General features: G+C 37.0%; 1 protein-coding gene across 5 annotated transcripts in view; it reads left to right on the forward strand.

The window, feature by feature from the left end:
* The window catches only part of FAM172A (family with sequence similarity 172 member A), a 266,705-nt gene that overhangs the window by 50,883 nt on the left and 189,356 nt on the right, over nt 1-26,466 (forward strand). For all 5 annotated transcript variants that reach the window (XM_021379622.1, XM_021379623.1, XM_021379624.1 and 2 more), the window contains 2 exons: nt 10,082-10,147; nt 17,145-17,336. In XM_021379622.1, coding sequence (XP_021235297.1) covers nt 10,082-10,147; nt 17,145-17,336 — 258 coding nt within the window. The remainder of the gene's footprint in view (nt 1-10,081; nt 10,148-17,144; nt 17,337-26,466) is intronic.

Here is a 26,466-nt window from a genome sequence, read left to right on the forward strand (position 1 = left end):
CCAATTCCTTGTCCACCAAATAGTCCACCTTTCAAATCCATATCTTTCCAATTTAGAGATAAGGATGTGGTGGGGGACCATATAAAAGGCCTTCCAAAAGTCTAGGTAGATGACATTGGTCACCTTCCTTTTGTCCACCAGTGCCATTACTCCATCACATAATGCCATCAGATTGGTCAGGCACTACCTTCCTGTGGTGAAGCCATGCTGGCTGTTTCAGATCACCTGCTCGTCCCCCATGTTCCTTAACATGTCTTCCAGGAGGATCTGTGCCGTGATCTTCCCAGGCACAGAGATGAGGCTCATTGGCCTGTCATTCCCCAGGTCCTCCTTTTTCCAGTCCCTGGGGACTTCGCGTGATAGGCATGATATTTCAAATATGATGGAGAGCAGCTAGCAACCACATCAGCCAGCTCCCTTAGGACTCTGGGATGCATGTCATCCAACCCCATGTGCTTTTACACATTCAGTTTCATGAGTCAGTCTCAGACTTGCTCCACCCTTACTGGGGGGGAGTAATGGCCTTAAGCTGCACCAGGGAGGTTCAGGTTGGATATTCGGAAGAATTTCTTCTCAGAGGGAGTGATGAGCTGTTGGAACAGGCTGCCAGTCATAAGTGAGGTGATGATGTCACCATCCTTGGAGGTGTTCAAGAAATGTGTAGATGTGGCACTGTGGGACAAGGTTTAGTGGGCATGGTGAAGATGGGTTGGGGTTGGACTAGATGATCTTAGAGGTGGTCTTTTCCAGCCTTAATGATTCTATGTTTCTATGAAACATGCATGCTGCATAATTGAGTACATGAGTTTATCAGTCATTATTTCATAGGAAGATGCTTTTTGGACATCATCACGAAAATGAGCAATGACCAATATCCTTCAGTACCGCCCTCTTTTTATATGAAGTAGTACGGCCTCTGATGTTTGTTTTACAAACATTCTTTGCTACCAGTATTTCTTCTTTTTAGAACTGCTTTAAAAATAAAGTCGAAGCATTTGAGTTAACCTTTCCAAGTTTGATTTAATGAAGATATTTTGATAATATATTTCATTATTACTTTATATGATTTCAGATGTTTTATATGAGAGTGAAAGCACAAGGATTTTCCTTGTCACATATGAAGCCATCTTTCTTATATCTTGGTCAAAAGTTCTACTGGCATTTGCATTACCTAGAGTTTTTTGCAGTTTGCTCCCTCTGAGTTTCCCTGCCAGCAGAACACAAGACTAGGTTAGACATGCTCAATCATGTGGAATGGAAAACGAAAAACATTTATTGAGAAATAAGGAGGAAAGAGAATAGAAAAAGGTTCATCAATGTCCAAGGTGTTTTCTTAATCTTCAGCTTGATATCCCCAGGAGAGACAGTGCCTTCAGGGCAAGCTTTTCTCTCCCTAAGGGGAAATTTCTTTCAGAGTACCAGGTATCCTAACTGCGTACTAGAAAAGCACAAAGAAAGGTAGCCATTTCTCTTAGAAGTTAGCTCCTGGCTTTTGTCAGTTACTTAAAGAAACTGAGAGTCACTGCTTCTCTTTACAATGTTGCAATGAGTTAATGACCTCTTTGCAATCTATTTGGTTTACTTGACCTAGTAAAAAGATGCAAGAATTTAAGACTGAAACTATACCCTTTTTTTTTGTATTTGCTTCTAAGGGTATTGACCACAATTTGTGCCAAAAAAAGGAAAAAAAGTGCTGCTAGTGGTCAGATTCTTGGCTCTTTTCACGCAAATTTATGTAAATCCAATTTATTTTGACCCACTGCTGTTCTGGAGCATGGTGGCAAAACGGTTAAGACATCTTGCTATGGAAAGAAGGTGTTAATTTGAGCTCTGCTCTGGATTTACATAAAATTAAGCCTTCAGCCCATCTGTGAATATTTTTCTGGTCATTTCTGCTGAGGAATCAAAGGTGATAAAATGAGATGCTTGACACATCACTGACTTTTGTCTGTGACTACAAAAGCTGGTATGCTTTAACCATGTTAATCTGATACATCAGTTGGATTTGGCATAGATTTTTAAAAATTCAAAAGTGCATATCACCATCTCTCCACCTAATCTGCGGTGTCTTCCATTAGTAGTTGTAATAATCAGAATTACTACTGGTCTTTCTTCCAGGTGCCTTTTTGTAACTCATTGCTAATATGAAAATTGGACATAATAATACTAAATTTTAGTTCATGAATTGGAATAGTAAAATGTGTTTATGAGTTTCATTTGCATTTGTTCCAGTAGTACTTTTTTGCATTTTATTGAGTTTCTTTTATTTTTTTGGAACTTCCTCACCTTTTTGTTTTTCACCTCACTTTGGGAACAGAGGTGATGCTTTCTACTGATGCTTAGTTGCTTCTAGTACAAGGTGCTTGACTGAAACCTGTGCTTCGTAGTGATGCACATAGATGTGTAAGTATGTATATTTTTAGGAAACTGAAAATTTTCTTAAGATGGATTATGTAATTAGGCAGCTTATGACGCTAGGTAATTGCTAAGTGAATTCTGAAATTTGAGATGCTTTTTGTAAAAAAAAGAAAAAGGAAAGGAAAAAAAAAAAAGAAAAATAAACCAACAGGTGTCAGCAAAGACCACGTAACAAAACATTGGATCAAATCACAACAGTATATGCTAAATTCATGACAAATCCCTGTTATTTTTCATTTAATTCTTTCAGAAGATCTTGAGATCCTATTTGTGATCAGTCAAATTAGAATCCAGAATATCACACCGATGCATTAAGACTGAATTGAATTGCTTTCAGTAGAAAACGCAAGAAATCCCTTAGAGGTAATGTCAATTCCATCTTAATGAATTGTTCTCCCACACTATAATCCAAGCGAGGTCTTTTGTGGATTTGTAAAATGCCATTGATTTTTTTTTTAGCTTGCAGTGAACGGAGCCTTTAGAAAGTCCATTCAGCTTTTAGGATTTTTTGTTCTGACATAGTTATGGTGGATTGTTATTTTTTTGTTGTTTTTTTTTTTTGTTTATCCCAGTTCTTAGGTACGTCTGTGTCCAAGAGCAGTTATGTCAGAATGTTCCTTTGCATCTCTCATTGTTACTTATTGGCAGGTTTGTCACTTAAGGGTCAAAATAAAGCTCATTCAACCAAGGCTATGGCAGCCACAGTAGCAAGCCTCGGATCAGTCCCACCACTTGAGATTTGCCGCAGGGCAGTCAGTTGGAATTCATTTTGCTTTTTTTTTTTACTAAGCCTTGCTGCTCTTTCACTGCAAAAAAGGAAAAAGTTGTCGGTTGACTACTGTATGTTATAAGCATTGTTTTTCTTCTCTTGCTTATTTTCTCTTTTTGCCATTCAGGTGCTTATTATCATTTAGGAAATTAACCTGGTAATATAAGAAGGGACATTACACGTGTGAGCAGTGGATCATTTGGTCAACATATTGCTACTGGTGATTTTTACTTGTTTATTTTTTTGATTAGTTAAAAAAAAATCATCCAGTGAATACAGCCTTGAGATTCTTAGAAAATTACTAGTAATACTTAGGGACCTATCTCAGGTATCAGTATCCCTAAGTATCTCAAAATTATTTGAAAATAATATTCCTTCTATACATGAGAAGGATCCTTTTTTTTTAATTTAAATTCAAGAAGGCTGTAAATCAAGGCTGAATTGATATTTCTAAGCATTTAATAGAGCAGGGGAGCTGACAGCAGTTCTCTTGCTCTCCTGTGCAGTGTCAAGTCAAATATACTTGTGAGGGTTGCTCCAAAAGTAATGCCGTATATTTTATGATGTTGGCCCACAATGTCAGAGGCAGATGTTGGTCGTATGGCGGTAGAGGTGAAACAGTGAGATGGTGGGTGGTGCATTTACACAGTGGCGACAGCAACAGTGAGCACCTCCAATGGGACAGATTGTTATGAGCGCAGCAGGCAGGCTCTTGTTCATCATTGGTGGAAATGTGTAGCTAATAGCACTGACTATATTGAAAAATAGTGTTTTGCAGCTGAGAATTTTCTCTATTAAATAGTGCTATTGTGTTCTCTGTATCTGTTGTGTTTTCTAGGGAAATAAATAGGAGGCATTGCTTTCAGAGCAGCCTATTTATCTAAGAGTAAAGAACAAAAAGGCAAATGACATTGATTTTGGTCTATATGTAGAATTGACAGGCAAACTGATAATGCTGAACCCTTATGCTTTTTAAGTGTACTTTTGTCACAAGGTAGGAACTGACAAGCGACTGAACCCAAAGGTTGAATTGTCCGCATTCTCTAAAGAAAAAGAACAGTTTGATTTTTCTTATTTCAACTCAGAGCACAGCTAATTATATCCATGTGAATTATTTTAGTAGTAGATGTGGTCAACCTTGAGGTTAAAGTATTGTTAGTTCATAAGGTTAATAGAAGAATAATAAATACAGTGGGAAGGTGTTGAGATTTGCTTATGGTAGGCCATATGAAAATAGAGGAAATCAGGCGAGAAGTAAAATGCCACACCATCTGTTTTTTCTTGTCTATAATCCACTTAGTTTAGATTTATCATCTATATAATTCTAAAAATTCTAGCTGATATTTAAAAACTTCAAGTAAAATTATCACCATTAAATTATCTTACTCTGCAGTCTATCTTGAGCACTTTCTTGAAAAATGAATGAAAACAAGTGGTCTGACAAGGTGTTCAAGGAGTGTTGTTTCACAAATTGGCATCTTTGGAGACAGAAGCCTCCTGTCCTTTGAATAAGCATATAGCATTGCAGAGCTTCTTGTCCTTGATGTGAAGTGGCTGCTACTAACTTTGAGAGAGTAGATGTATTTCTATTCTCATTTAGTCCCTGGAGTAGTAAAAAGTGGTAACGTGTAGCGGTTGTGGTGGTGGGATTCTGTTTGTGACTGGAATAGCTGTGAACGAGGAATATGGCATGGGAAATCTTAGATGCATGCAGCTGAATCTTGTCCCTTGAAGAATACATTTGATCTATAATTTGATCCTTTTTTTTTTCCCCAGAAATCTCCTAGAAGTGTGAAGGAGCAGGCAGTGGTGTGGACAGTGTGTTTTAACAGTTTGTCCTTTCTCCAAGGTTTTCTAGTCTGTCTTCTGTCATGTGACTGGTTGTAATGTCAGCTGATGGTATGTTTGTTATCCTTTTCTTGCCACACGTTCTTTATTCTTTATCATGTGTTAACAGTACGCTGACCATTCGGCAGGGTCACTAGCATTTTGTTCAGGAGGTTTGCACATTTGGGAGAAGAGAGGGACGTGAGATATTTGATCGTCTTCAAAGAGTGTGTGAGATTTGCACTAGCGGAAGGGTTCCTCACATTTGTTGCAAATCCATGAACATTCATGGCGTGGTAATGATTTCCAGTGAGTACTGATAGATGCTGATGCAGAAGCAGGAGGCCACACAGCACAAAGATCTATGCCATTTATTTAAAATTTGTTTAGCAGAGAATTCATTTTGGGGAAGTAGTTTATTTTATCTTGCTCTTTTTTCTCCTCTGCAACAAGTTTGCTGTCCTGTTCGCATGCAGAATATAGTGTTAGAGTTACCTGTGGTTGTTTTTGAAAGTGTGACCACTCTCAGGGAAGCAGAGAATTCAGAGAGCCTGGGTTGTGAAGAACAGCAGGGAGGAGGCTTGACAGGCAAAGCTTAGTGCACTTCATTGCATCCCAGCATGGTTTTTGATGTGGGGTGTACTGAAACAGCTCAGCTGGATTAGAATGCAGGTGTTACAAAACAAGTAACCAAGTTGTGATCTATTATCTGTATACCTGGCTATCAGTGTTATGAAAAAGTTCACCAGTGGGTCACCTACAGCTCTGCTTTTCCTCCTGTGTGTCAAGTTCGTTCTTTTTGATATTTTTTAGAATACTTCTTTCAATTTCTTACTGAATTAAAATTCAGGGTATATTACTTTAAGTTTTTTGGAGATACCTTTTTGCTTTGAGGGCATGCTTTCAGTTGTCCTCTTTTCCAGACTTCTGCTATTTAAAGATCTTCAGTGCTCCCTGTATCCGACTATGCTGAAGAGTCCCTTCTCTATTTCTCTGCACTTATGTTCAGGCTTCTGTACTTCAGGATCTTTGTAACTAGTTAGTCTCAGTGACTCTTAGTCTTTAATTTCTGTTTTCAGTTGCATGCTAGCATTGATCTTTTGGTTACTTGGCTACAGGATGGTGTGTTGCAAAGATTCTAAATTATGCTGCTAACAGAATTTTTCTGTGCCTTTTGGTAGTTGAAAATAGTTCTTTATATGAACAACATAATCGTAGAACACAAGCCATATACAGCCAGGACCTTACCAACCAATGTCTACTAGAATTGTACGTACCAGAACTGTTTCCACTTGGAGTCTCACTTGTTCTCCACAGACCCCGTGGAGCTATTATTGTTTTGGCCACCATTGTGAAGATGCTTAGGAATGCAAGGGTAAAATCTCATCTCTGTCTAAAAGTTTCTGTAGTCATCTCTCTCTGTCTCTGTTCTCTTTGCTGTCTACCTAGGTAATCAAATTTAATTACTTCATAATTAAAATTATTTTGGTTGTGGATGCATATGGGGGAACTGAATTAAATTTATCTGTCTTGGGTTATTTTTTATCCTTACACCTTATTTCTAACATTTCATAACTATTAGTGTTCAAATTTGTATCATTTAAACTTTTTGATATTGTTAGTTTAATCTTTTTTCAAATATAATAAATATTACTGTTCACAATGTAAGTCTGTATAAGACTTTTGAACTTCATAGATGTCTTATTTTGGGCCCCTAGTTGTTTGAAAAGGTACTTCTGGAGGTATCGTCACTGGATAGATAATACCTAAGTCAGAAGGTTGATATGTAACCAGGTAACGGTAGCAGAATTATTTTTAATGTACTTCACTTGTATTTTTAATGTACCTCTCAGGATAATCTGCTGTTCTTGCTGCTCAGGATGTGTTCTGTTCAATTGTCTGAGGTCTCTGCTCTCTGTAGCCTGCCTTTTTTTTTTTAAGAATTTTTCTAGTCCAGCCAAAGTAGGAAAAGCTGTGACATCATTTATGGCTGAAAATCCTTAGGCTTACAGAATGTGGGACCCTGAAAGAAAATTGATGTATAAACCATTCAGTTTCCTTCCCAAGAGGACAACTTCATGCTGGGAAGAAGGATTCCCCTAGCTCACATTAAAACCAATTCAACCTTTCTGGGGAGTGGAAGTGTTAGGTTAACCACCTTTTCATGGTTGGGAAGGGTTTCTCCCATGTTATTAGAAGAAAGAGTGAGAGGTATAGATGTGTTTTGCTTTTGCTTTTTTTTCCAGTTCTTAAGGCAGGCAGTGAGAAGACCTTAAGACCTTAAAAGTGTTTTGTTCAGATATTTATCTAATTTAGGTTGCGTTTTTCTGTTAGATTGCACTCGGAAATGAATGAAGAGTAAAGACACCTTAAAACCATGTTCCCAGTGTTTCATACAAGAAGTAGAAAATGGCCATTTTTTCCTCCTGTCTGCTGTCTCCTCCAGGCCATTGATTTCACACATTTTGGGCAAGCCATAGTATTGTTCTTTTTCTTGTCCCATCTCAGGCACTTGGTGCTTCCTTGTCATGAGGAGCCTGTTACCTTGAATTACAGAGCAGCATGCTGCTTGTTGGCAGACATCACTAGTTGGAAGAGCCTTACAGTAAGCGTTAATATCAAGAGGTCTTGTTTGTTATCTTCCATCCTTTCAAGCTGACAGTCAGTGTACCAGCCATTGCTAAAATATATCCCCGAACTCATTGAACTCCTGCTGCCAAAAAAAACCTCTTGTGGTCTTAAATACACTAAGGGCAGTTTACAGTTTTTCTTCAAGTTGGTCTCAGCCTTAGAAGCCATCCAGGTGCTGAGTTGTCTGAATCTTACCATTTCTATTGGCGGCCTCCACCTTTTTTTCTTCGTGCTTTCTCTTATTAAAATCATTCATTAGTTTATGTCTTTGCTTTATAGGAGTGCTCTACTGATTTAACCACTCAATTTTTAAGACTGATATCACTGTTTATTATATTAGAGTACTACATAAAGAGACAGTTAGAATCAGAGCCCCATTGAGTCTGGCTCGGGAAAAAATCGGCAAAGGTTTACATCTGCCCTGAAGACATCACAGTCTGAATGGATAAGAGAGAATAGAAGATAGAGATATGTAACACATCTCTGCAAAAAAAAGAGACTTTTCCAAGTAATATCTAAAATATATTTTCTTCATAGCAGTTTTTTTCACTTCCAAGTGTTGTTCTGGTATTTCTGATGGTTTGTAGATGCCTGGATTTAGAGTGAAAAATAAATTTTTTATCTTTGAGGCCATATTATCATTATATTCATTTTAATGTCTGTACAGCATCAGTATCTGAGACTGCAGGAACTTAACTGCTTTACTTGTTGGCATTACGTTGAAGTTGATTTCAGTGAACCATAAAAAGTTTGGCCCTGAAGGTAAAATTACACTGTATGCATGTTCCTAACATACTGCTTTGGGGATAAACATGTCTTAAATCAACTCATCGCTCACAGCTAAATTCCTTCCCCAAATGCAGTTTCCATGTAGATAGTAATGTTCAGTAAGACTGATTTTCTTTAAAACCATCAAGTTTTTTTTAACATAATTCTATCAGTAAATATATTTGAGCAGGGTAGCAAAGAATTCACAGAATCCTAATAAAGATTCAGTTTTTTGTGTAGTGGAGGATTAGGGAAGGCAGGGGACAGGTACAACTTTTTTAATTAGCTTTCATCAGTACCTCTAATTTGTTCAAATATGTTCCAAATGTTTGCGTATTATGTTTGCTCACATGTTCATAATGAAAACTGTTGGACTTCATTGAAACTTTATTTGGTAATTCTGCATTTGGAAAATTAAAATTGAAGTTTATGATACCCCGGCTCCTACTTGCTCAGTTCATAGTGTGTTGTTAAGATGCCATCACTTGAGAGCTTTTGTTACAGCAGCATTTCTGTTGTGGCTTAATATGCTATGGGTTCAGATGGCAGTAATTGTGGCCTTGAGCAGTTGGACTAAAGAATACCAGGTGGGTTTATATCCAGATATTCTTAGATTAATATTTCCAGTCTTAGATCTTGTCCTGTCTGGAATTTACATAGTTCCCCAAGCTTTAAAATGAAGGCAAGCGTCATTTGAAGCTCTTAATGAGCAGATTTTTTTCCTCTTTAATTTGCCCCCTTTTTAAAAAAAAAAAAAAAAATTCAACAGCCTGTGAAATCGAGGCAGTTACTTCCAAGCCATTTTTACAACTCCATATGGACAAAGCACTTCAGTTTGTTCCTCAATTTAATTCCCAAATTAATAATAGTTTAAAAGTTTTTTCCATCTGCATCTCCATTTTCTTACAACATATAAAGATGAAAAAAATGTCCCTAGATATGAGGTAAACCTTTGAAGTGTGAACAACTTGGTTAAATTTGAGGCAGCAACTCTTCGGTTGTGACTGGGCTGTGTTTTTTGTTGTTGTTGATGCTCTTTGAAATAACTCCTTTTGTTTCAGGTCTAAAATTTCAATTTCATTTCTACGTGGAGACAAGAGACTTAAACTCCCCCATACTGAGAGATCAGTCAGGGTTTTTTTTCTATTTGGAACACCTTTGACCCATCACTCCCCAGTTCAGTGAATAGAAATGGCAAGGCAACTTGTGCTGAGGGTGACTAAAGATCTGCTCTCCGTGTAACTCATGAAGTGAACCTGCAGGGGAGAGGGTTTCATGAGTCCTGCTTATGGAAAAAATGCTTTTAAAGTATTTCTTTGCAAAAGAGATCCTTTCTTGTACCTCTGAGTATATATTAATTGGTTATAATCCTTAGTTTTGAGGCACATAATTATTCACACAGCAGCAGGTGATGGATTCACAGGTACAGCTACAATTTCTTTGTACTAGCAAGGAGTCTTTACTGAGAGTGAGAGAGAATCCTTTTGTATAAAGCTCCAAGTTCTATAATTGGTTGTATAGTAAGGAATTCAGATATGTGGCAAAACATGCAAGTTCTCGGAAGTTTAACCAACTAGCCTTCAAATTATCTGCCTGGATATGTAATTACTGTAGGTAGTTTAACTTTTGTTTGCTTTTCTTTTTCTTTTGCTCTATTTTTTCCTCCAGATTATTACTAAACATGTTTATGGACTACTGGAAAAGGAATGCCACTTGAAAAAAGTAACTCTCCCAGTAAGTATAAATATATTTTGAAGATATTTTTCACTTGGATCTGTAAAATGTAGAGACTGTGATTCTGTTTTCAGATGAAGACAGAGGCTATGTGCAAGGTGTTGTCTCAGAGCACTGATTTCACATGCAGCATGTATGCACGTGTGGAGAAATGGTTTTGCCTGGCTATTCATGTGCTTGATTTTTCCAGCCTTCCTTGCCTTGCCAGACACCAGATTATTCAAAATGTCCTAATTTTGGTAGAGGAACAATAAGTTTTTTGAAATGTTGTGAATATTTTATAGATGGATTTTCAGAACTAAAGACGGGTGCCTCCAGCAAAGGAATAACCTCAAAGTGGAGTCTCAGTAAACTATTCCATGTCTTTTTGTTTAAAAACACATTTTAGGTAGCTTGTAACACGTGTGTACTATAAAGTGCAGATGCTGTTCAATGGAAATACACGATCAGCCCTTAGAAGTGACAAAGCACTCCACAGACAGCATGAGAGAGTGCTTCAGTCTAGAAGTATATACAGTAACATGATGTTCGGTGATCTTTGTATTCTGTGAGGAAACAGTAGCATGATTGCTCTGTTTTCCATCACTATTAGAAAGGAAAATGAACAAGCTTGGACGAAGTTTCACCATGCTGCCATCACGTCTGTCACACGTGTAGTATTCTCTTCTGCTCTGCTCTGAGATGTGAGTGTCTAGCTTGGGAGAATTGTTCTTTATTTACTCTTTTTTTATGAATTATGTGGTAAGCACTGGTGTACTGATGGAGTTTATCACCAGTACACTTAAGCCATTTTCAAATCTATTGCGTAGAGCTTCTCCTAAGTGTCATAGTTTAATTCCATTTTGGAGTAAAGGACAAACTCTCAATGCAATTTCATTTTGGTCAGTGTGGAAGATTTGTTACAAGGTATAAACAACATTGTTAATTGTTGTTTGTCAGAAGCCCTTTTCACAGTCTAAAACAAATTATGAAGAAGACTACAGAAATTAAGATGGTGAAAAATCAAAGCTGCCTAAAGACTATTATTATGTCACCCAGAAGTTTCCCAAGTAACATCACATCACAAACAAGCGTAGTTTAAATTGGTAAAGGAGGCTGATAGAAACAGTAAGACGGCTTGTAGCAAGATTAAAATGTGTGAGTGAGGAAGATAGAAAAGAGTAATATATCTGCTGTTAAGTTTCATATCACAGTAAGATCACTCATAAAAGAATTTGAGGAGCTTGTTGCAGCTGTAAAGCCTATTAATAAAACAATTCATGAAGCTGATAGATAAGCTGCATGCGTATTGAATCATCAGCTCAAATGAGAAAAACAAAAATGATTTTTCCCAATACAGTTTGTCCAGAGACTTCCACACTAGCCTTTTTTTTTTTTTTTTTGAAACAGGATGTACTTCTGAAGAGCTATCTAAAATTGGCGTATCAGTGGCAGATATCTTAGAACAAATTGATTTACTGCACAGTAATCATCTTCCTGGATGCGATGGTTTTTAAGCCTAGGGTTCTGAAAGAAGTCAAATATGAAGCTGCATGCAACTAGTATGTAACTTACTGCTTAAAGCAGCTTCTCTCAAAAGAGGCATGGAAAAAGGGTGAATATGATGGTCTTTGAAAGGGCTCCAGGAGAGATTCCTAGAGCTGTGTGTCAGGAAGAAATAATATACTGGGATAAAAGTCAACACCGTTTTCGTTTTAAAAGACCTACTAGAATTCATCAAAGGCCTCAGAGATCACATGAAAAAGAAATATTTTGTCAATAAAAGAGTATGTGGATTTCCAACAAGCTGCCAACAAGATTACAAAATGCTTTTAAAGAAAACACTTTTTGACTTTCTGTGGTATGCTTAGTCACACCTTCCCACCCCTTACGGCCGGGATGTGATACATGTGAGGCGGGAGTCCCCTTATAAGTTAATAATTGGCTAAAAGGAAAAAAAAGATGTTTGTACTTTATAGAAAAAGTAGTTGTAGCCAATGAGATGTTATTAAGCTCTGCACTGACATATTTCTAAATAAAAATAAAGAAAAAATTAATAGAACATAAGTAATTTAGCTGATTTTTCTAAAATGATAAAGAATACTTAAATCTAAAGCTGGTTTGGATGAGTTTTATTTCATGGTACTGGATGATTAGATGATAAAATGACATGAGATTTAATTCTGGTAAATGTGAAATTATGGGGAAAAGAACACACTCTGTAAACATACTGGTGGCCTCTAAATGAGCTATTACTACTCAGGAAAGATCTTAGAGTGATTGTGAATAGCTCTCTGAGAACGTCAGTTAGTGCTCAATGGCAGTCAAAAACCCTCAAAGCAAATAGGATGTTAGGAATTATGAAGTGTTGAGAACAAAACAGAAAAACATAGTCATTCCACTCATTATGTGGTACCCCATCTTGAACACTGCATGGAATCTGGACACAGTATTAAAAAGGATATGTAGAATTTAAAAAAAAATACAGAGGAGGGTTGCAAGGATGATCACAGGCATGAAATGCTTTTCAGACAAAGAAAGATTAGACAGTTTGGAAAATAGAAGGAATACGACAAAACTATAGAATCATGAAAGGTGTAGAGAAGATGAATAGGGAATGTTTTTTTGGTTTATTTCATAATAGAGAATCTAAGGGGCATCAAGTTTAAATTATCAGGCAGGAGATCTCTACTGAAAGAGAGGAAGTACTTTTTTCATATATATCCCAATTATATTGTGGAACTCACTGATGCAGAGTACTGTTAAGGAGAAAGGCACAAATGCATTCAAAAAAACCATTTGCCAGTACAGAGGTGTGACAGTTACAGTGAACTTGTTGTAGTAGCTTGTCCAGTTATAAACCATGTCCCAGGAAGCTCAAAACTTGCTGGCTGCCAAAAATGAGAGACTCTGCAAACATTCTGTTCTCATACTGTTTCACTTAACAACCTGCAAGTTGTCAGAAAAAGGATACTGGGACCACTAATCTGAACAGTGTGGCCATTCTGTTCCTTATATAAAAATCTCAGGGGTAAATACGGAAATTTATTCCTGAACTTTGTCACAGGGGATGAGAAAGTTGGTGTAGTGTCTTTCATTTTTTCTGTCAGCTCGCAATGAGGCTGATAGTGTAATGATGTTTCAGTACACTCAGTGTGTTTCGGGTCTGTGTGAACTGGAATGCTTTTCCTTCCAGCGTACTGAAGTGTACTGAAATTCTATGCTTCATTGACAGCATTTCATGTTCTCCTATCTTCCTTAATTTCCACCTTCTGAACAAAGTCCAACTCTGCTGTCTTTATTTTACTTTCTTAGGTGGCATCTTCAATTTTGGAAAAAATTACTTGTAAATTTCCTTTCAGATATAAAAAAACAGTTTGGGAATCTGGAAAGAATGCCTGTCATTTTATTACATTAACAGCTATGCCAAATATAAATCCAAACCCTTCTTCATCCAGAGAAGCTTAGATGTATTTTATGTTACTGTTTGTGTAAAATACTGTAGTTTTCTTCATGTTCAGTATGAGCTCCTGAAGAGACTCATATTCACGGAGAAACAGTGCAATTAATTCTTTTAAATTTCTCATTTCGTGCTCCATTGAAGGTTGTATTATTAATACAAAGAACACTGACGTTTTCTCTTTTCTTTTTTTTATCCAGATGAAGCCTTTGTGTTTCTCTGGTTTAAATGGCATAATCAGTGATTGATCTTTGCTGTTCTTTAGCTACTGAGGACAAATAGAGGGTGCTTCTGAATTAAATGCATCTTTAACAGCTTCTGGGAAAGTCTGAGATGGAAGTTTAAATAATTGCTAGCATGTTTTATTGACAATGGTACTGAAAGGTCTCACTTTGCAGAATCTTCTAACTTATCAATGCTTTGCTCTTTCACTTCAATAGATCAAACTTCATTCGGTAGATCTCTTGATCTACTAGAAAGCCAAGAATTATTTTTGTCTGAGAAACAATGGTCTCTTATCTGCACTGCTTATTCCTTTTGGCTGTTTCGCTACCCAAGTCCAGCTAATGCTTGATTGTAAAAATTCCACCAGTTTCAGGTGTGTTCATTTACTTCTGGTAATCACCAAATGCTAATTAACTGCTCATAATATTGTTCAGCAGTTTTCATTTTTTACTGTTTTGATTGAAAGATTATAAATCTGGACATCAATTTCATGAAGACAGTAATGTAAGTGAGTTAGCAGGCTTTATAAAGAACTACATAACAGGGGACTTTCTTACCTTGCAACACAAATGAGCAGTTTTCTTGCTCCACCAGCTAGTCATAATTCTCACAGTCTTTAGAGTCTTTTAAGTTTCTGTTACGTTTATTTCCCTGTTCTTTCCTCTACTGTTAAGGTACACCCGTTTCACCTGTTTGTGCTTATGATTTTTAATGTGTTTCTTAGCTAACATAAGAAAGACATTTGGGTCTTCTTTCCTTTTAGAATTTTAAACTTCAGCAATCTTAAACATAAGATCTTCCAATGGGCAGAATTAGGGACCTCTAGATCTTATTCTGCTGCTGGCTAAGAATGGAAAATTGAGTCGTAACCTCAATGTCTTAGAATGAATGTCAGAATAAGATTAGATTTCATTTATATTCTGTTGTTACCCTAAGTATTGGTAGCAACTATGCAAAATAATAACTATTCTGCTATTGAAATATTCCATATACTGACACTACTACATCATGTGATAACTTATCTGAGATTGAACTCATGGAAAAATAATCTCACTGTTTGAAAATTGCAAAAAATTCATTGTGTGTGTAGAGTGAATAACTCATCAGGGAATTCTTCATAACTGTAGGTATTCATAAAACTGAAGATGTGATTTTGCATTAGAAAAATAAATCTGAGAAAAGTTAAAATTTAACAGTAATGCTAAGCTCTAAATTATCAGTAAAATATGGATTTGTTTGACATTCCTAGCTACAAACCATTGGAAGATTGTTATTGTATGTGAATAACAATGTTGAATCAAGTTGTAAAATTAGATTAATTGAAGCTGAGCATTTCATTGAATTTATTCAATTTGTCTTTAAACAAAAGATCAGAAATAAGTGATCTTTAAACAAAAGATCAGAAAATGGCTGATAAAAATAAATTCTTTTAAATGTACTCAGTTTGTCTAGCAATAAGTGGCATTCTGCATTGATTTGTCAATAAAATGAGGTTGTGCACGAGAGTGACCCTTATGGGCATTCTTTAGTGAAAGCTTGATTTAACGAATTGCTATTGTTGGAAGAGAAATTAACTTGAGGTAAAGTTTCCAACTGCAATTCAGTTGAAGAAAGGAACAAACAGTTAATTTTTAATAGCTTAATAGATATTTTTGATTTTTTTTAGGTTAGCGTAATTGCAAAAATGTGAAGTAGAAGTGTGTCTTCTACAATGTATGATTATTAGATGCTGATATTTCCTAATTACTGAACAGAAATTTAGTTTTCTAAATACTAAAACGTACAGTTAGGCTGTATCTTGCTGAAATATAAATTTTCAAAGTTTTGTCCTATTTATTGTTGTACATATTCAGTTCGTGTGCAGAAGTCAACTACATCATATCAAGTACTATTTGAAACTTGGTATTATCTGGATGTTTACATTTGCCGTCATCAGTTTTAAGATATCTGTACTGGTACTTGAGAAGTGGCTGTGTGATGTGACTGTATCCCCAGTGTGCAATACAGTTGTACTCATAAACTCTTTTCAATTGAATTATTTTTTTATTACATTTTCTGTCTTTCTGCAAAGAGTGGGAGAAGATGAGTACATTTCCTGTTGTAAAGAATGAAAGCTGAGACACATTAAATGTTTTGTTATTCTGGAATAGGGCATAAGGTCTTCAGCACTATGGCAGATGCTGAATGTTCTTCCAGTTAGGGATTCCTTTTGTTCAAGAAGCCTCATTGGCTTCATTAAAAAAAAATAGGCAAGGCTTACATTTAAAAAGTCTGGAGATACATGCAGAATTGATTTTTCCTGAGGAAAGGTGAATAGCATATCCGAGTATGAGAGAAAAACTCAAATATTCCAAGCAGCCATTTCCCCTTTCTCAGTATAAGGCTCATACCCTGACCTGATCTTCGTCACTACTGCAGAGTTTAAGGCAACCCAAGGATATTCCTAGCAACCATAGTTAGTTTGTGTGGTTTATGAAGTATGGAATACAAAAAGGTATAGGGATCCTGATCTATCCTTCCTTTTCATCATATTCAAGTAGGAGAAAAGGAAGTATGAATAACCACAAGCCTTGCTCTTTTGCCTTGAGCAAGTCTTCCAAAGCCAAGTATAGGTCTCTTTTAGAGAACTTCTGTTTGTATAGAGCAAAAACCTCATCTTTACTATCTACACTAAGAACAAAAGTTGATTTACTGAATATTGAAGCTGCGTGTTGATCTGCTGAGTAGCTAAGTCCTGCTGCTGGACTCTTACTGACACCATTGTTTAGATCTAGATTGGATTTCTATATTTTATTAGAGCTATTCTATTAAACTTATAATAGGCAAATTTACAATACTGGCTCATATATGGTTTATTGGGTATTTATGTTGAGGTGGCTGAGGTGGAACTTTTAGGATGTTTTTTGTACCACATCAGACTTTTATTGCTACTTCAAGCATATCAGAAGTGGCAAATTACTTGATTTTTTTTTTTTCAGAGATTGTTCTTTTATGGATTCTCTTTTGCCAGTAAATTACTGTAAACAACTTCTGTTTTAAAGCTTTAGCATACTTTTTGACCATGCCCCTCCACCTTTTTGTTTCTGTAGTTAAGCCATCTGTGTTTAACCATTCTAAAGCGTATTTAAGGTTCAAACTTACTTTGCAAGGATATTAGCTTCTCCTTTGTTTTTATTTAGTACTGTGTACACAATAGTCCATAAAATATATATACAGATAGTAAAAAGAAAGTGCAGGTTTTGATACCAATTCTGGCAGCTAACTTTATAACTACAAATGTTCTTTTAAAATTTTTTATTTGTGTATAAAAGTCTGTATTGGCTATAATTGCAGGTTGATGCTACTGAGAATGAACCAAAAAGCTTTATCTTTATGAGTGAAGATGCGTTAACAAATCCTGACAAACTATTGGTCCTAATTCATGGTAATGGCGTTGTCAGAGCAGGTCAGTGGGCTAGGAGACTCATCATTAATGAAGATTTGGACAGTGGCACACAGATACCATATATAAAGAAAGCTACTGAGGTAAGTGAAAGTGTATATATGTACAGCTGTGTGTGTATAGGTATGTGTACTAATGTAAGAAGAACTATGAATCTGAGATGTTGTAATTTTTTAATCGGTATTCTACATTTTCCTTTATGATAATCTTATTTGTGATGCAAATACTTGCTTGGTATTTTAAGAACTTTTGTCAAATAGAACTAAGTTTCTCTCTTACAGTAAAAGAATTTTTTTAGTTTCATGTCATTTTGTGGCAGCACTGCCATGTAGTGTAATATGGCAGCTAATGTGACAAGAGCCCTTAACAGGCGATGAGATGCAATAGAAGGCACTACAGAAATTTGTTATGAAGTGTTTTCTTTTACATTTCATTAAATTTGTACGTATTCTCACTCAGCGTCTGTTGTAATCTCATGATAACGTTAGCTTTCATGATAACAGCAGGCTTTTTTGCTAGACTTGTACTGAATTTATTAGAGGCACAGTCTTTTTCAGTTTTGCACTGAATACTGATTCATTCTGATTCACCTATCAATACTTGACAGTTAAAAGCATTTACATTTTATGGGCACTATTCTGTTGTGGTTTTGTATGCATATGAGAGACAATGCACAATTTGTGTAATATTTTTAACATGGAACATTGAGGTATAATGCATCTCTTGCCTCCTACTGCTTTTGTGAAACTCACTGTAGTAAATATTCAAAAAGTCTATTCAAAATTTGCTATTTCTATTATATTTATCAGGATGTTTTACCCGTAATGTCAGTGTTTTCATTGTGATAGTTGCACATTTTGCTAAATGAAGCTGAAACTTTTGCAGTTTATAGAATAATAGAATGGCTTGGGTTTGAAAGGACCCTAGAAATCATCTAATTCCAACCCCCTGCCATGGGCAGGACTGCTACCCACCAGCTCAGGCTGCCCAGGACCCCATCCAACCTGGCCTTGAGCACCTCCAGGGATGGGATACCTGCAGCTTCTCTGGGCAACTTCTTGCAGAGAGTTAGTCACCAACCTCTGGGTAAAGAACTTCTTCCTCATATCTAATATAAATTTCCCCTTCTAGTTCAAAACTGTACCCCATTGTCCTATCCCTATCTGCCCACGTAAAAAGTTGGTCTCCCTCGTGTTTATAGGCTCCATTCAAGTACTGGAAGGCTGCAATGAGGTTTCTCCGGAATCTTCTCTTTCACAGGCTGAACAAGCCTGGCTACCTCAACCTTTCTTCCTATGAAAGGTGCTCCAACCCTTTGATCATCTCTGTGGCCCTCCTGTGGATCCCCTGAAACAGTTCCACGTTCTTCTTGTGTTGGGGGCCCCAGTACTGCAGGTGGGGCCTTAGAAGGTCAGAGTAGAGGAGGACAGTCAGCTCCCTCCCTCTTCCTGCTGGCCACCCCTCTTTTGATGCCACTCATAATATAGCTGGCCTCCAGGAGACAGAGAGCTGAAGACAGGTAGTTACATACCATGTTTGCCTTCCTTTAACATAAAGCTTTAATTGATTTTAAATCAAGACTCAAAGGCAAATGCAAAAATACTTAAAGGCTTCTAAAGTATAATACAATTTTATGGTAGGTCAGGTGTAGGAGATTAATTTCAAGAGTGCAAGTTCCGGAACTTTCCCTAAGAAATCTGGAGAGCTGTAGTTACTGAAATTTTAATAATGGCTTACATGCCTATATTTTCGTGATTTTTTTTCCTAAAGATGATGCTGTTGTGGCTAACATCAGATTTTGAGCATTCAGGGATAATATCCCTAAATCAGCAGAAAATCTTGAAGAATATTTCTGGGAAAGGAGAATTCTAGATTCTTCTTCCTGTTTTGTTAACTTAATGCAGTGATTGTGCCAATGGAATAGAGGGCAGACCTCTGTTCCCTCAAGCTTATAACCTTAAAAACAGACTTTGTATTTCTGCATTTTGAGTGCTTCTTTAAAAATCACAACAAAGGAACAAAAGTAGTTTGGTGACAAAATGTCTTCAACGGTGTAATCATTTGATCACATCAGGACGTCAGACTTGATGCTTTTAGCTTTAGATTTTCATCTTTAACATGTTTATTTTAATTTGTAGTTCACTTTAGTTGAATAATTCCAGCTGCTGTGAAAGCCACTCTGCCCTTTTGTCCATCATAAAATTCTGGCAAGTATACTAACTGTGCAGAGCACATACTATCTGCAATTATTTTTATTGTCTAAAATGAACTATAGAGCATATTAAATGGTATTATTTAAAATGCATTGGTATTATTGGTATCATGTAATCACGGTGGTGAGAATTGAATGTCTATCTGGTGAGATAAGGCGATATCAATAGAAGTCAAACCCTGCTGAAGATACTTGGAGTCATTATGTTAGGACTAAAGAAAAAAAAGGAGACAGGTCGTTACATAGTGATATTGTATCTACTTCTTCTACAGATTGTGTAAATTACTTTTCCAAGTGCAGGAAGTTATTGTAAAATGAGTATAAGGGCTCCAATTTTAGTTAATAAAAATTGTATCCTTTTCTGGGTTTTCTGGTATTCAATCATCTAGTTGATTTAGGCATTTCTATCACGTATGAAATGAAAATAACTGACCTAGATAGTAAATGGCCTGAATGAAAATTGTGATAGCTCCTCATACAGTGTTGCCAGTTTGAAGGAAGAAATTATATTCCTTGATATTCCAGTGTTTCTTCTCAGAAGAGGTCTCATTTTTTGAATGAAACCGGTAGACCTTATCAAAGCATAAGATTACAGTGCTGATGGCAGGAGAACATGGATTTTTATATATATAATAAACTGTGAATTTGAAGTGGATGATAGTATCTAGGATTTGAAAATTCCCCTGATCTGTGGTGAGTGTGAAACGTGCCTGTAGCTTAAAACATTTGCTGGCAACTAGGTTTTCGTTTGCAAATGTTCATTTGCTGTTTTGAGCACCACAACATTTGAAAGACATAAAACTACTAGAAGGCATCCAGGAATGCTGCAAAGATGGTGAAGGGTCTGGAGGGCACGGTGTATGAGGAGCAGCTATGACCCCTGGGTGTGCTCAGGGCAGAGCACAGGAGCTGAGGCCTCATGGCAGCTGTAGCTCCTCACAGGGAGCGAAGGGCAGCACTGAGCTCTGCTCTTGTAACAGCGACAGGGCCCAAGGGAACGGCATGGAGCTGTGTCAGGGGAGGGGCAGCTGGAGGTTAGGGAAAGGTTCTGCATCAGAGGGCGGTGGGCATGGAACGGGCTGCCCAGGGCAGTGAGCACGGCCCCAGTGCTGGAGTTCAAGGAATGCTCGGACACCGCTCTCAGACAGGGGGTTTGGATTTGAATGGCGCTTTGTGGAGCTGTGGGAGGGACTTGATGACCCTTGTGTGTCCTTTCCAATTCGGGATATTCTGTGATTGTACTAATGTGGTTTAACCCAGCAGGCAGCTAAGCACCACACAGCCACTTGCTCATTCTGCCCTCAGTGGAATGGGGGAGAGAATCAGAAAAAGGTGAAACTCATGGGCTGAGATAAAGGCAATTTAATAGGACAGAAAAAGAAAGAAAATAATAATATTAGTGAAAATATGTATGTTCAAAAAAAGTGATTCACAATGCAGTTTCTCACCACCCATCAACTAATGCCCAGCCAGTCCCTGAGTAGAGACCCCCTCCACTCAGCCAACTCCCCTGCTTTTATAGTTTCACATGATGTCATACGGTATTCTGACATCACTTTGGCCAGTTTGGCTCAGCTGTCCTGGTTCTGTCTGCTTCCAGCTTCTTGTGCTCGTCAGCCTCCTCACTGGCACTCATTGACTTAGCGTAGCAATTGCTTTACAACGAACATGTGGATATGTTATCGATATTGTTTTTCTTCTAAATCCAAAACACAGCCACTATGAAGAAAATAACTGCATCTCTGAAGAACTGTAATTTGCAAAAGTTATGCTTAAATGTCTTTTCAGCAGAAACTAGTCCAGAATTTAGTACTTGACTTCAGGGCTCCCCTACTGGAAAGGAGCTCTGTAGAGAAAGACCTGGGTTTCCTGAAGGACAATAGGTTGACCATGAGCCAGGAGTGTGCCGTTGTGGCCGAGAAGGACAGTGGTATCCTGGAGTGCATCAAGAGCATGGCCACCAGGCTGAGGGAAGTGATCCTCCCCCACTACTCTGCCCTGGTGAGATCACATCTGGAGTACTGTGTCCAGTTCTACAGTCCCCAGCTCAAGAAAGATGGAGAACTTCTAGAGAGAGTCCAGTGGAGGGCCACAAAGATGATGAGGAGCCTGGAGCATCTCCTGTTTGAGGAAAGACTTAGAGACCTGGAACTGTTTAGCCTGCAGAAGACTGAGGGAGGATCTTATCAGTGTTCATAAATATCTAGTGGATGGGAGTCAAGAGGATGGGACCAGGCTCTTTTCAGTGGTGCCCAGTGACAGTACAAGGGGCAACAGGCACAAACTGGAGTGCAGAAAGTTCCATCAAAACAGGAGAAAAAACTTTCTTACCTTGTGGGTGACAGAGCACTGGAACAAGCTGCGTAGAGAGGTTGTGGAGTCTCCTCTGGAGATATTCAAACCTGCCTGGATGCCTTCCTGTGTATCCTAATGTAGGGAACCTACTTTAGGAGGGGTTTGGACTGGATGATCTCCAGTGGTCCCCTCTAACCCCTACAATTCTGTGATTCTGTAACTTACAACAGACATTTGCAACACCTCTACATCCCTTAGAGTAAAACAAAAGTCAGAGGTCAAAACCATACCTTCTTCTCTGGTGCTTTCCTCTTTAGACAGTGATGGAACTAACACAAGCAAGTTTCTGTTAATTTCTTGTAAAAACTGAAAACTGGCATGCTAAAGGGGGAGGTATCAGTATACAGTGGGTTTAGCTGCCATAACCAGGAAGTTAAATGAGGAAAAAAAAGTAGAAGAAACTATTTCTTTCTGGCACACTTCCAAGAAGAAGAAAGAGGAAAAAAACAACCTATAAAGTGTGTATGAAATCAGGGAGAAATGGAAAGGCTTAAAATTTATCAGGCTTCTACTGGCTTGGGGCTGATACATACTGGAAAGAAAAGATCCAAGGAAAAATATCCTGATGGGAATTCCAGTAGCTAGAAATCTTCTTTCTTTTCATCTGAGAGACTCCTGTAGGTAGCACTTCTTCTTCCATCTTTCATACCAAACTGTATTCAGTCCTGTGTGTAATAGGTGTTGGAAGCAGTTTACAAGGTTTTATATAAAAAGGAGGTAAGATTAATGTATGAAATAAGAAAATCAACTCTCATTGTGCAAAAAGAGATTTCTCTCATAGTATTAAAGAGTGAAAAAGAGAAGAAACAAGTGATAGGATAGAGAATGCACTGTAGGAAAAAAAAGGGGAGAAAAATGTACAGAATGTTAGAGACATAAATACATTAAATTGGGGTAGGATCAGATACACTTTACAAAAACAAGTGTAAAAGGAAATACAAAGCAGTAAGACAATAAACAAGGATGAATAAAAATTCTGACATGCATATTATGAAGATATTATGAACGAAAAGATGGTAATTTCGTATAGATATAGTGCTAAATAAATATTGCACACTTTTGATGTTCTGTTAAAATAGAACTTCTCTACTGCAACTTTTTGCAGTGAGAAATACAGATTTTTGATAGAAGCAGTGTTCTGACATGTGACAGACTGAAGTTCAAATCTCTCCTCTGGGAATCAGGGTCTATTCCATTTTTAATTATAATAGAATTCTGAAGCTATTCAATTTTTATAAATAAACAGATGTAAATCAAAGGAAGAATTTCAGCCTGCTCTCCTACATTTTGAATAAATATCTAATTCACTGTCTCATAGAGTCAGCCTTTTCTCTGTCACTTTTTATTTAGATGTATGTACAGTGACTGGAGCATCACCAAGAAGAGACAATGAGAGACAGAGCTAAGTTATTTAATTCACTGATGACGACATTTACTTGAGGTGTCAAAAATTAACAATTTACACTGCTGGTTTCGTGTAGGTAGCTCAGAGTCTCCCATAACCTGCCAGTCACTGGGCACTTCAGAAGGTTACATTGTCTGGTTCATTGCCAAGTGGTAAGGACTTGGTTAGTAATCAAAACATTCAGGTGGGAGATGTACAAATGACACCAGTGGTACACTGTAAAGTGATACCTGGGAACCAGCAAGAAGGAATGCCAAAGGCAGCTACTGCTTCATGCAATAGTGTTCCCTCTGTAGTGACCAGAGAAGCAGATTCTGTGCTTTGAAGTCTGCTGGGTGTAAAGCAAGGAGAAGCTGCAGTCGAACTACTTAAAGTGGCATCTTGCTCCTGAGGGAAACAGCAGCTCAGCTCACCTTGGACACTGAGAAGAATTTTGGAGTCCTCTTATCTTTGGTATATTTCCTCTGGAGAATAAAGTGGAGACCAACTTACTGTACTTCTTTGTGTATGAGTGCACAAAAACCTGATGGATGCTTTCTGCCTTTGGAAATTCAGTGTGTTTGTTACCTAGGAAAGCTGTGGTCCCAAAGATGCTAATGAAGTTCAGCCACAGCAACTGTCAGCTATTTGATTTTTACTGTATTTTTTCAAACAAGCAAGAATTGTTGCCTGGCTTCAAATTCATCCCCTTCTGAGATTGCTTAGATATTGTTGCAATTACTTAAAGGAAAATTAATGCTTGATGTAAGGGTAATAGCAGGAAAAAAATAGCCTTTTCAAAGAACCTGGATGATTTTTTTTCAAAAGAAATGTGGCAGAATCCAGACATCAGAGTTTCCGTGAAGAAATGAAAACAGGGCTGGCTTGAGATGGGCAACATCTGCAGAAATCTTTCCTTAGAGTATAATATAACATGATTTTCATCTTCTGTTTTTTCTTGTGCTTATCCTGTTCTTAAAGCGCAGCCTGAACAATTTCTATTGCAAGAGTATTGTTGGATCTATTCACTCAGATTAGTATCATTAATTTATAGAAAAGTTTGTGGTAATATTTAATGAGAATTGCTGAGAGTTTTTACTTTCTTCATTTTGCAGCAGAAGTGCATTGAAAGGAACAAAAAAAATTATCAGGTGTAGCAAAGTAGTAGTAAATTTACTCACCATAGCTTTTATTCACCATATTGGTTAGTAGCTGGTATGGTAACACATTCAAGTCTTATCATTTTGTAAAAATGAGACAGAGCTGATATTTAAATATTATTGTAAAAAAAAAAAAGTATATTGTTTAAACTGCACTATCAAGAATTCTTGCTGAAAAACTTCCATATCTGTGTTTAAGCATAGACATGTTTTTAGACAAAATTGTCTTGACTCTATTGGTCATAATTTAGAACCTAAGGTTTAAAAATTTGTCTTAAAGATTATAGATACTTAGGATATTTCAATGAGGTGAACAAGTGACACAGGAAATAAAACAGTTGGCATTTCTTTGCATTTGCAGTTTTTACATAGAATAGTAACGTTTATGTTGTTTTTACTACGTATATTAATGGGTAGTTATGGTGTCATAGTAATCGTGAGCTTATTTGGGAATTTTAGTATTTTACTGGACATAAAATTTCAATAGAATGGGCAGGAATGTGGTATATTACTTTTTTCCAAATAATATTTATCTGAATATGCTATATATATTTGTTTATATTCATTTTGGTAGGCCATCGAAATAACGTTGCCTGTAAAGTACCTCTTCCTAGAGAAAACTTGTAATCTTACACTTTTTTGAGAATAATATTAAGAAAACTATTGTTACAAGTAGTGAGATGCAGTATATTTGGGGATATTTCCTGGTGTATAAACACAGCATACAATGTAGTACAAAATAAATCGTCATGTATAAGTGGCATAAAATGAAAAAAAAATAGGAATGAAAAAAATAGTAATTCCTTTTTAAACATTTTATAAGGAATGGATAATTTCTCAAGCACTGGTGTAAAATACTGATCACCAAGCAGACAGAAGGAAAAGTTGCATCGTTAGTTTGAATTAATATTAATTGCTCGCATAATATGGAATATTACATAATAACGTGTATAGGTGTTTCATCAAGTTAGAAATTCAAGAAGAGGTTAAAAGCTCAGGCTAATACTGAACTGACAGGGTATATAAGCCCACACCAGCCCCCATGCCAGCAAAGAAAAACAATGAGGTGACAGCTCTACTGTTTGGAGAGAGGTTGCTAACGACAGCTTATTCCTTTATGATTTCAACTCTTGACAGAAGACAGGTCTGCTTGTTGCATCATGGCAGATGTATCATTACCTTCTGGCCCTGTCATGACTGAACTTGAAAAAAAACCACTTTCAGTTCTGAAAATCCAATTACCCTTTGGAATTTAGTCCAGCCTTTATAAGATGCATGTGTAGAGATGCATTACCGTTGTTGTAATAATTGTTTATGTTACATTCTTAACGTTATCTGTGCTCCATACATTTGATAAGATAAAGCTACTTGAAGATTGCTTTGTCTTCTTTTATTCTGCCAAGTAGCTTGTTGTAGAAACTTGTGTTAGTTTACTCATAGTTTGTCACTGACCTAAGAAAATGACTTGTTAAGCTATTTGGGTAAATGTGACTTGAGAAGGTGATGTTTTTTTCCTAAAACCACGTAAATGTTTTTTTCACTGGCTAAATACAGGGTTAAGGATATTAAAAATAGATCATGATCATTTTAAAAACAAAATTTAATGTGAGCATAAAGGGTCTTTTTATCATATGCAGATTACAATATTTTTTTTTCTTCTCCCTCTCTTCAACTTGTTGGATACCTAACAGTGACTCTGGAGACTTAGAAAAGAGTAAGAGGGGGTGTGGATTTTTGAAAGTATGTCAAAAGCCTTGGGGTTTGGGTATGATCAGAATTTCAATAGGGGTTGAGATGAGTTTAAATGCATAGAAGGCGAACGTAAAAATCTTGTTTAATTTCTGTCATGTTGTTCTTTTTTTAGTCACTCTGATGTCTTTTTCAAATCTGCTTTTCTCTCAAGCTTTGTGATACTATATCCAAGATCTGTTTTTTTTTTCCTCTTTGTATTTCGTTTTAACTGCTGATCCCTTTTCTGTGGTGCTTCTGCCTTTAATATCAGCTGAAACGGTCTGAATTGCTGAATCAAAGCCGTTTTGGGAGAGAGACAGTGTTTAAGATTGTGCAGGGTGAGATTCTCTGGGTAGAAGGTAACACTTCCA

Source organism: Numida meleagris, chromosome Z (assembly GCF_002078875.1).
Source record: "Numida meleagris isolate 19003 breed g44 Domestic line chromosome Z, NumMel1.0, whole genome shotgun sequence".
In the NCBI taxonomy this organism is placed as follows: domain Eukaryota; kingdom Metazoa; phylum Chordata; class Aves; order Galliformes; family Numididae; genus Numida; species Numida meleagris.